Below are 12000 nucleotides of genomic sequence, written 5' to 3'. Positions count from 1 at the left end.
CTTGTTCTGTGGCCACGCCACGGAAGAAAACACAGGAACGCCTCCCAATCTGGTCCGCGTTGACGGACAGCACTAGTGTTAATGGATTAGCAGGAAGCAGGAAGGCGAGGCGATTCGGGGGCGTGTTTGGCCAGAATGACGTGCAACAAAGTCGATCCCACATAAGATAACCACGCCCAGGGAAAAAATCGCGGGAACGCCCCCGAATCTGGTCCGGCCTTGACGGACAGATCTCTGTTCCAATGGCTAGCCTCCATTTATGGAGCTAGCCAATGGAACAGAGGGCATATTCAAGGCACCCTTACTGAAAACTAAAGATTTCTCCTGGGGGCGGAGCTAAAGCTCAGTGCCCCAGGCAAAACCTAAAAATAGGACAAGTTTTAGGGGAGAATTCCACACCAAACTACTAGATGGCAGAATAATGCACAGCATGTGAATCCAAAAAAGGTTCACACTACAAAACAGCTCTACCTGCATTGCTAGAGGGGCATGTGCCACCTGAGGAGCAAGAACCATGGTCACAGCGTAAGGCCTGAAGTTTGAGGAAAACTGTCCTAAGAATGATGGTTAAAGGCATTTCACAAATTTTATGGCACTCAATACAGAATGACCAGATTCTGCTAGCGCTATGGTCAAGACAATTGACAGAAGTAATGTGGCAATGTGCAACACTAGATAAATGGAAATGTTCCTATCTAGCATGAGTCAGTCGGCGCTGAAAGAAGAGATCTGTTGTTTGTTGATATAGCAGCCAACTTGCTTGTGAGGCTCATCAATGTCACAGATTCCAATCCTGGATGTTTAGAGTGAAGGTGCAGGCTATGTAGACTTTGATATCATGAAGGAATCCAGAGAGCTGATGTTTCATTGGGACAACTCTAGAGATGTTGAAGAACATGCTTCCTGTTTAATTTAAAAAGAGAAGCGGGGCTACCTCCAAAGACATTTGAGACAGAAATGAGATTGTGCTGTTCCAGTGCATACAGTGTCCTGAAGTAATGGAAAGTGGACATGTGTCTGCATTTGCCCAACTGTGATGTTAAAATATGACATTTAGTTAATTAATCACTTGGTTATTGGGAATTTATGGAGATTTTATTATTCTTTGTGCTTCTATTACGAAATGTGCCTTGCTTCTACTTTGAGGTTTATTCGGTCGTGGAGCAGTTTGGCTGGTGATTGTTGCATATCTACATGTGCCATATACATCGTATTAGCAATACAAGTTACATTAGTAACTTTCCAAGCAAGTTGGGTCCTGTTATTTAAGAATTATAGTATATGTTAATGGTTGGGGTGTGCTAAATGCTCCGTTCTGCAAGACAGGTGTGCTATGGTGGGAAAGAGTAGTACTCCATATGAAAAGTTGCATAGGGGACTAACTCATGGGTGCAATTTGGGAGAAGAGAATTACCATGATGTAAAAGATTGGAAGGGTAAGTACTCCATGGAGTGAAAATGGGGACAGATTTAGTACCCTGTGGTCTTATGGGTGATAACCACAAGTTTATCCTGAGTGTATTCTGGGGCCAGTAATTCTGTACAAATAGGAAGATTGTCAGGAGGGTGGTACAGGAGGCAGAGTAGGTTTGTGATTGATTCGTGGTGTGTTTCATTCAATTGTGTGTAACTGAATTAGTCTGGTTGAATGATGTGGTGTAAGTACTTTACCTGCTGACCTGTCCTGGTGTCAATGGCTGTATTGCGGAACTGCACTAACGTTTGTTCTGTTGTGTCAATATCTTTCAGTATGTGTTACTGAGAGGATGTAATCATTGTGTTTTGAAGGCATCACAACTTTTTCTGCTGGAGATAAAGTACTTTCTTTGTCATTTGGACATGTTGGGTTGGCTAGCTAGGGTGACAGAGTAGGACGTGCTGAGTGCTGGACTGCACTTTTATGAGTGAATGCTGCACTTTTATGTGTGAATGTGTAGTGCTTAGAGGTGCTTGTGGAAGATGGAGAATGTTTGTGAGTGTTATGCAGTATAGTTTAGTAAAGTATGGTGGATGTCTAAAGACAGTATGTATGAGTGCAATTGTTCAGGATACCTGACTAATGTCCCTGCTCCCCGGTATCGACTCCCAGTCGACTGAAGGCTACATTACCACTCATTTTATGACATTCTCTTATATTAACAGCAGGGTCGCACCCTGAGACAGTTTGATTTTTGTTTTTTATTATGTTTGTTTCCCCCTACTCCTGAATAATTGTTTGTATGACACTGAGCCATAATACAGACAGCCACAGATATAGTGGGGAGCTGCATGGGTCAGACTGTAGGTCAAGCAATGGGCGAACCCCAGTGGAAGATGTTGGGAGAGGTACGATTTGACCTATGCTTATGCGATGGGACTCTCCATCATGATTCATTATTGATGAGAAACTCGTATATTACTCGCATCCTGACACCACCACCCCCGGGTTGACATGTGCTTGATATGTTTTTTGACCATTTACTGTAATGTTATTGAAATGCATCAGCCTGCACCAACTTACCTGATGAGATTTACTGGTGACCGGTCTTCAATTTGTATGCTGCTCATTATAAATGCCATTAAACAAATTTAAAAATAAAATGTATGAGTGTAATTGAGATGAACGTTTATGTGTTGGCATCTGGTCAAGGGAATTTTGAGTTGAGGTGATGTACGGCTAAACTGTGTTTCGTGTCTTCAAGGTGTACACTTAAGGATGACTGGGAAACCATTTGTTGAAGAGAGCCAGTGGTTTTTGTGTCCTGGCTGTCGCTTCGCTGGGCGTCCATCACTCCATGTCCTGTGTGCATAAATGTTGTCAGGTGTCATTGTGAGTGTGCACACATGTGGTGGCAGAATGAGGAGGTCACAAGACTTGCACGTCTTGGACCGTTGTGCAATGAGCTTCACAACCTTGTTGTGGTCTCATTTATAGTTGTGGGGAGCCTTATCTTTTGACCCGTCACAGAAGTTCTGCGACTTCTGTTAGTCTTTGTGTGTCTGCGTACATACTGGAGAGTCTAACAAATTCTTGTTGGGTGAATGGGTAGACATGTTGGCGATTGAGTGATTGTGAATGGTAGACCCTTTACCATTAACCCAAAAGAATGGCTGTTCATTGTTTCACAGTAAGAAAGGATGGGGCAGGGGTTTAGTATCTTGATTGTCCCCATTACTCTCTTACTGGAATACAAAGAGTGAATGATGGTACAGAATGCTGATGTATACTGGAAGCTAGTCGATAAGAGTTGGACGGAGGATGAAGCTCTGACGGGGCCTACCTGCTGTTGTTGCTGTTGTAACCTAAGGGCCTAACATGCAATAAAGAACTTACCTCGTACCTCCAGTCACTTGTATGAAAACCCTTTTCGTTGACTACAACAAAAATGTTTTATGCCTGGAAATTATCTGGAGTCACCAGAAAAGACCACTGCTATACAGAATCAATAGAGATGAAGCATCGCACACACACAAAGGACACCAAAACACAGATAGTGTGTTTATTTAAAAAAAATGACTTTGTAAAAATGTCCCCATCACACTGAGAAAAGAACATTCTACAAGAGGACGTGAAGAAATGAGATCTAATTACAAAGAAGTGAGCATGCTGGGAAGAGACTAATTTCAAAGAGCACAGGTTAAGTGGCTGGTGGGTGCTACACATATGGAAGAATAGCTTGGATATCCAGGTTTGGTATCTTCTGCCTTTTCCCTTCTCTGATCTACCATGTGTTTCCCCATGTGTGAGTTTTAGATGCATGTCAGTCACACCTGTCACCATGGTACATCCAGCTGATGAAGGCACAGCCTGGCACCAGAGTTATAAGGATATTTGCAAACAACACCTAAAGTCCCAGTCTAAAATCTAGCTCAGTATCCGCCACATACTTTTTATTCGGTCGATAACCAATTTGTAGAAAGGACTTATTTTTAGTCCATTCACATGTACAGCACTGGCTCTTTATCCTCCATTCAGATCCTAACAAAATTTATACAACTTTTTGAATGCATTAAAGGCCTTTAATCAATCTTATAGTGTTGTACCTGCTTCTATTCCTACTCACCTGATCACAAAATTAACTATACTATACCTGGTTTCCATCTGACTAAGTTTACTCTGGCTGGCTATGCTCCATTCAAATCACTTACTGCTAGTACCAAGTAAATCTGTTATCCACAAGCAGGTCTGGATGGGCCATATTAATTACTGCAGCTGTATAGACATTATACATGGGAGCCCAACAAGCTTCTTGATCTACCTTCTCTTCTCCTAACCTTACCAGCCCATGTGAAGGTCCGTATTCTACCCAAATGGATGAAGGTAGTTTGAAAACAGCTCTAGCATAGTCACACAAACTGTTCCGTATCTGTATTGGGCCTAAGGTGATACAGAGTGCTAGCAAGGAGGTGTTAATATGTCAATCTTGATCAATGGCTAATTCACAACAGGCGACTTTGAAACACTGCTGTGACAACAGCACTGCATTTCTAAACAACCGTGTTTTAGACTGGAATCCGACTCTCTCCTGTGAGTCTCGGTCTCTCTCTCCTTTACATTACACGCATTACTGCTATTCACACAGCAACAAGACATGTTAAGTTAACAGAAGAAGCAAAATTTGAACATATGCCCTTACATCAGAGATAGAATGTGGAATCTTAACAGGAAGCAACACTGGATGTAGGAATCCTCTCCTCAATGTTCCCCACTGGTGTTCCTAGCAGAAGGCACAAGCCTGACAGGCTCTTGGACTCCAGCAGCAGCTCCCTCACTGCCCACTACATGGCAGGGACAGTAGACGGCGTCGGTGCAGGCTCCGGTACAGGCTCTTGGTGGCTCTCGAGCCGGGCCAGCCTGTTCTGCTCCAAAGCGATGGCTTCAGCAGAGTGTTTGCATTTTTCAGAGCCACACTGGCATGTGAAATATTTGCTCTTGATGTCCCAGAAGCGATCCCCGTAGTCAAAGCTGAAGAAACATAAAAAACAGATTATAGTCTTCTCTTATGGTTCCTTTAGAAGAGCAACATCTTGATCATTCCCCCTTCCTGATGTTGGACCAGCAGCTCTAGTGCAGGGACTGAAGACTACAGAAATACACAGCATGTTCTGGTCCACAGACCTTAGCGTTACCATCATCAGGTCCTCACCCTCCATACACAAACCCCCTCATGTTAATCACTTCACACTGTACCACCCTCAAAGAACTGTATTCAACAAAATGGCATTATGTAGAAGAAATACTACTAACCAAACCTCTTTACCTTCTGTCAGACCACAGCATCAAACGTAGCTCTTCACACTAAATAAACCCGTAGCACTGTGCAACCCGCACCAAGTACACCACCTATGGCTCACTGCCATACACAGAAAGCACAATCTTAATTTCAACAGCTCCTCAATCACAGCCCTTTGTGCAATGCGTTTCTAAGTCTAGTGTTTTCCCTCTGTATTTGATCTTGCGGTTCGCCCATAGGGATTCCCAGCATGAGTTTGTGACGTTGCATTCGAGTTTCTAGTCTACCTTAAGAAGTGCCTGTTTTGTGTTTCTAAGTATAGAGTTGTTCATCAGTTCTTGTTTGTTCGCTGTGAGGAGAGTCAGAGGGCTGGTGTTGTTTATAATGGCCTTCTCGATGGAGAGCCACGTCGGTGTGTATTCCTGGTTAGGCAGTATCCAATACATACCCTGTCTTGCTATGAAGGCTGTCTTAAAGTCCGCAACGTTTAGTCCGCCTAGACTCTTTGCTAGCCTCAGTTTTGGTAGCCCTGTTCTGGGTTTTTTGCCACGACAAATGAATTTGTTTATCATTTGATCTACCTTGCGATGAAAATCGTCTGTGAGTGTGCGGGGGAGCATCCCTGCGAGGTAGTTCACTAGTGGCGTTATCATCATATTTATGGTGTCTATTCTCCCCCACCACGTTATGAATTTGGGTGACCAGGATTCCAGGAGTGTTTTAATTTTCCCCAAGGTAAGTTTCTCATTGTGTTCTACAGTGGATTTCAGGTTTTTCCCGAAATGGATCCCTAGGTATTTGACAAACCCCAACGCTAGTTCCAAGGCGGCTTTCACCTCTTTGGTTGTGTGCAAGTTGAGCGGCATGCACTCTGATTTTTCCCTGTTTAGCTTGTATCCCGAGTAGGGTGAGTATGCATTTATGGTGTCCATAAGAGCTGTGATGGATGTTTCTGGGTCTTCAGTCCGCGTAGGCTGCTATTTGGCTGTAGTATTGTTGATGGATACTCCCTTCATTTTGCTATTGGCTATGATGTTCGTGATTAAGGGTTCGAGGGCTAGGAGGAACAGCGTCGGGGATAGTGGGCAACCTTGTCGTGTCCATCGCTGTAGGTTAAGCTGTTGTGATGTGGATCCATTTATTGCCATTTGTGCCTTGGGCGTTTTATATAGTGCCATAACTTTCCTTATAACATTTTCTCCCAGGTTGTATGTGTGCATGCATTGTTCTAGAAACTCCCAGGACACACTGTCAAATCTTTTTCTGCATCTAATGTTATTGCTACTGTTGGCTTATCAGATTTGTTTGAGTGTTCGATCACATGGCACAGGAGCCTGGTGTTGTTGTGTGACATGCGTGTTATCAAATAGCTTACTTGTGTGCTGATAATTAGTTTTGGGATCAGATTTTTTAGCCTTGTGGCTAGAATTTTGGTGTATATCTTACAGTCTATATTGATGAGTGAGATGGGTCTGTAGTTCTGGGGGTACTGCGGGTCCTTGCCCTCCTTGGGGATGACAATGTTTGCTTCTGACATGGTTCTCGTTTCTTCCCCCTCCCTCTCGAAATGGTTGAAAACCTTCTTCATAATTGGGATTAGGTTGTTTTGGAATGCCTCATAGAAGGCTGCTGTGTACCTGTCGGGCCCTGGAGCTTTGTTGTTTTTCAGTGAGGAGACAGCCTGAGCGATCTCACTAGCTTTAATTTCTTGCCCTAGAGATTGTGCCTCCTCTGTAGATATTTTGGGCAGCTTTAATTTGCTCAGGTAGGCACCACAGCCCTTCTGGTCTAGGTCCTCCTAGTATAGTTCTTGGTAGAAGTCCCTGAACGCACACAATATGCCTTTGTGTTGGGTGTGTGCAATACCGTTAGCGTCCGTTATCGATGAGATGCAGTGTTGCTTTTGCTTATGCTTGAGGTAAGATGCTAGTATTTTCCCTGCTTCATTTGCCTCACAGAGGTTAATTTGCTTATATTTGTTTATCCATAAGCCTGCTCGTTCACTCAGGATTCTGTTGAACTCATATTTTTTACTAGTGATCTCTAGTGGTGATTCGGAGTTTGAGGCATCCTTAATGTTGTTTGATTTCCTTCTCTAGTTGGTCTAGCTGGTGCTTTGTTTCCCTATCTCTTCTGGCTTTGATTTCCATTAGTGTCCCTCTCATTGTTGCTTTGAGCGCGTCCCACAGTGTTTTAGGATCTATGTCCGGTGTGTAATTATCTTTGTCCTCTTGTTTTGCCATTGCTATGCTGTTGAAGTGCCATTTTCGGGTGGGGTGTTCGTTAAGCCAGCCTGCTAGTTTTAGGGTGATGTATAAGAGGTCGGAGATTGTTATTGCGGTTTTCACGAGTCCCTCCTTAACTTATGGACCTCCTGCTCTCGTAACCTCTTTTGCTCCTCTCAGAACTTTTAGCTATGCCAGTCCTTTATTCGCACTTGTGTTGTGTCTTACTATTAGTTTGGCTCCCCTTCGATTTGCTCCTGCTGTTCTTGTCCCTCTCGCTTTTTACTTTTTTTTTTTTTAATATCTTTCTGTAATGTGGCGGCCCCCTTTGCGTTGCTTTCAGTTTCTCCTTAGGTTCACTATTCGTTTTGCTACTTGCGTTCTGTGCATTAGTTGTGTCTCATCTCGAGCGCTGCCGTTTCTCTATTTGTTGTTGCGATACCGTTCTCTCCACTACCTTCTCTGTCGTAGCAGGACGAAATGGCGGCTCTCTTGTGGTGCTTAGTTTCACGTCCTGGAGAGGCCTCGTTTGCCTCCCACAAGATGGCTGCCTTCTTTTGTGCCTCTGAGGTCTGCCTGTTTTGTTATTGCGCTATGTTTTACCCGGTTGATGGTGCAGATGTAGTTCTATTGCAGTTCACGCTAGTCTGCCTTTGTTGCCCCGCTGTTGCCCCGCTTTCTCTGTCCCCGGTAAGATGCCGGCTTTCTTTATTGCTTTCAGTTTTGTTTTCGTTGGAGCACGGAGGTTTTTAACTGATGGATGGTGGGCGGAGATGGAGTGAGCGCCGTTTCTTACCTGGTTGGAGGTGTCGCACTCAGGCCTCGCAGCTGCGTTGCAGTTCCTTGTAGCCCACGCTACCTTAATTGCTACTTTTATCACTGTTGCGCCATTTATCTCCGCCCCGCAAGATGGCCGTCTACTGTGTAGCCTACAGTTTAGTATTTGATGGAGGCTCTTCTATTGTGGAGGCGTGGAGCCTCTGGATACCTCTTTAGCAGTTCAAACCTTCGCAGCAGCTTACCGTTCCTTGCAGCTCGCGTTGCTGTGCCTTGGTGCTCCCGCTGTTGTGCCGCTTTTTTTCCCCGTCCTCCTGCAAGATGGCTGCCTCCTGTACTGCCTTCAGTTTCATTTTTGATGGTGGCGTGGAGAATCTGCTATTCCGCTTTTCTCCGCCCTTCTCCGCCCTTTTCTCCACCCTCCTACAAGATGGCCACCTCCTGTACCGCCTTCAGTTTAGTTTCTGATGGAGGCGCGGAGACTCTTTGTTAAAGCTAGCGAGGTAGGGGCCAAACAGGGTGGGGGGGGGGTGGGGGGGGGGGGGGGAGGGGGGTGGGGGGGGGATGGGGGTTCTTTTTTTTTCAGCTCCGATCTGCTTGATGCCTCTCCGGTGTCAAGGCGGCAGCTGTACTTCGCTGGATCGCCTTCTTTTCTAGGCACGTTCTTTCAGACGGCAGTTGCCATTTTGGGGGTCTGTTATTCTCTGGGGGTCACCCTTGCTCTTTTTCGTTTTAGTTGCCTTTCTGCTCTTTTTTGTCCGTTGAGGTGATTATCTTTCCGTTCTCTGTCTGTTCCGATTGGTTCCTCTTCATTAAGTCAACGCTACCGTTGTCTCGGATTGCTTATTTGTCTCGCTTAGTCCCTGGGTCTGGCGGAGCTCCGGATTCAGGCAACTCTCTTCATTACCATCCAAGCCACGCCCGTTTTATGTTTTTTTATCAATTTATTTTTGAAGTGATATGTGGGTCAGAGACTGGCCCAATGGCATGTATGTGTGTGAAATTAAATTGAACATTGGCTTTTGTAAAATGCTACAGTAATGTCAGGGTATTTAATTGTGCCCTTACTGAAAATAAATTGGATATTCATCCCTCCATACTCCCTTGTTATTCATCTATTTGATGTCCTATGCCCAAGTATAGGAGGGTGATTTGGACATACCCCTGTTCTTTTTTACTTTGACTATTTACCTCAATAAGCCAAGAGTCCAGTTTGGAGGACTAAATGCTATTAACCAACACTAAATCGCTCTAAGCTCACAGCATGAATGACAAAAGTTACATACATCTACCACCTGTTCTCCAGCATGGATATCTTTTGTAGATTTGCATGTTTGAATTACTCCCTGTTGTCAGGCTAATAACATATCTGTGAACACACATATTGACTCTCAGTAACCCTGAAAACAGGCACGGACTTCACAAATTCTCTCAGCCTCATTATAGACCCGAACTCAAGCTAGTGAGGTGGTGGAACAAGGCTGTGAACCCGCCGATAGGCTTCCAACTGCCAGATTTTCACACCTTGTCAGTAGTGTACATGTAAAAGAGACTCGTGAAAGTGGAGGATGGCAGGTAGATGTGAATCTACAAAATATTTTCTACCGCACTGATTGGATTTTGAATAAGGATTAATAAATCAGTTCCAGAGAGTAAGTGGGGGTGAGAAAGAGCCTCACCTTTTGCAAAAAATGTCCGAAGCACCATGTGCTTAACTGTAGATTGCACACAAGGTAACCGGGCTGGAAAAAGCTGTCCGTCTTTTCTCTGATCCCGCTCTACAGATCGAATAACAATTCTTCAGCAAAGAGAGCTTGTAGCTGGCATGCCGTTAGTACTGTTAGCTCTAACTACTGCTGAGAGAAACCTATGAATCATATTAAGGCCCACTGTGAAGCATAAACAATCCATCTAGTCAACATTCTAATTTGCTAAGGGTGTACATGAATTAGCCCAGCCACAAAGAGCTGGTCAATTTGATGAAGTCCCCAGTCTAATGCAGGGGAAATGTCAGACATCACCTGATATCAAACGTACACAGAGTTCTTTCAGTGACAGTTGAGGCTTGCAGGATAAACAAATGCAATTAAATCTACTAATTAAGATAAAAAGTTGCTGGAACTTTTAGAATAAATTTTGCATTTGTTCTCAAAGACAATATTTTTAGAAACATCTTTATGGCTTTTTTTTCTGAAAGCACGTGCAGTTCACTTATCTTCTGACTGAAGTAATAGGCCGCCATTTTAAAGAAAGGTGAGAATGGTTGCTCTATCAACAGGTTTGAAAGGGCTTTTCAATAATGCTGTAAGAACTGTATTAAGTTCCCTAGATGGAGCTTTTCACATTGGTGGTGAAGAAGTTGTTACCATGCCTTTCACAAACTGTTTAATTATTTTTGAAGAGCACAAAGATAAACCATTTGGTTTCAGTTAGATATCGCGAAAAAAACAGCAAAAGGTATTTTTTTAATTGAAGAATCCAATTTTAAGAATATATGATAAAAACTAAAAAGCGCAACATTAAAAAACAATATAATCTTTTACAAATTTTCGTAAAACAGGTCAGTGTATACTTTGCTTATTTTGCACATTGAATCAACTTTGCTGTACATTGATCACCAATTTTAGATGTAACGTGTATTTTGTCTCATTTTAAGAATGACGTCTGAATTTTCTAGCTCCGACTAGCTTCATGTATTTTGCTTTCCTACATAATGTAACTGCTTGGACCATTTTAACATAATGTATGTCCTCCGTGTTAGGCAAATATAATCTTTCTGTTCTAGCCCAAGCCACAGGTTGATCCCACTTCCTAAAGTAAGTTCTCAATGCAAACCAAGGTCTTCTTGAAGATCCAGCTGGCCGTATTCTGGGTCTGAAAGAGCCTGGCTGTCGACTGAAGTGATTGTGGATTGTGATGTGGTATTACCGTGATGTTCATGGACAACATTTATGGACTTGGTTTGAGAACTGATGTCCGAACTGATGTTCCCCATAAATATGTGAATCAGAATCCCTGTGCACAGTACATTCCTTATCTTGCATTGAACCTTGGGTATTAGAGGAATTGGGAAGATGATGGGGTGTTGAGTAGCATGCAGGAACATGCCACACCAGTCCATTGTGGAAGTTTCTTTAGACCTCTGGCAAGGCCACATTATTTATTTATTTTTTAGTTTTATAGACCACGAACCAGACCCGTGAGGATATCAGAGTGCTTTACAGGATTGACAGGTGGTAAAAACAGTCTTAGGACAGGTGAATACAATTGGGATAAGAACAGGGAGATGCATTATACAAGGAAAGAAATAATAGGCAGTAACATATCCTGGATTCAGTTGGGATAAAAACAGGTAGATACATTATAATAGAAAACAAGCTGTCTCAATTCCCGGGTGGGATGCCCAGAAGTGCCAGGTAGGAATCATCCGGAAGAACCATGGTTAAAGCCGTAATAGAAGGAGAAACAAAATCGCTGAGGTGATTGAAATGCAAGCATTAGGAGAGGAATTTGCCCATGAGGAAAGTTTTGGCCTCCTTTTAAAAATGTGTCAAAGATGTAAGTCTTCTGATGGTGGGCGGGAGTGAGTTCCATTTTCTTGGGGGCAGCCCCAGAGAAGGCCCAATTGAATGTTTTTTCCCCGCAAGTGTGCTGGTTGGAGCAAAAGGTCTCTGGCGGATCATGAGATTCTGGCTCCTCCAGATATCACAAGTTTCTGGGCGAGAAAAGCTGGGGAATTGGAGTATTAAGCCTTGTGAGTGATGCAAGCCAGCTTAAGTTGGATT

The 12000-nt window shown here is 43.6% G+C and overlaps 1 protein-coding gene across 4 annotated transcripts in view; it reads right to left on the bottom strand.

Moving 5' to 3' along the window:
• Positions 1-3465: 3465 nt before the first annotated feature.
• EHMT2 (euchromatic histone lysine methyltransferase 2) overlaps positions 3466-12000 on the bottom strand; it is a 231504-nt gene continuing 222969 nt past the window's right edge. For all 4 annotated transcript variants that reach the window (XM_086924581.1, XM_086924583.1, XM_086924582.1 and 1 more), the window contains exon 28: positions 3466-4945. In XM_086924581.1, the coding sequence (XP_086780707.1) occupies positions 4759-4945 (187 nt within the window). In that variant the 3' untranslated portion in view covers positions 3466-4758. The remainder of the gene's footprint in view (positions 4946-12000) is intronic.

The sequence above is a fragment of the Lissotriton vulgaris genome, chromosome 5 (genome assembly GCF_964263255.1).
Source record: "Lissotriton vulgaris chromosome 5, aLisVul1.2, whole genome shotgun sequence".
NCBI lineage: Eukaryota > Metazoa > Chordata > Amphibia > Caudata > Salamandridae > Lissotriton > Lissotriton vulgaris.
Note: the sequence above shows the minus strand (reverse complement) of the source record. Positions and strands in the feature narration are given on the sequence as shown.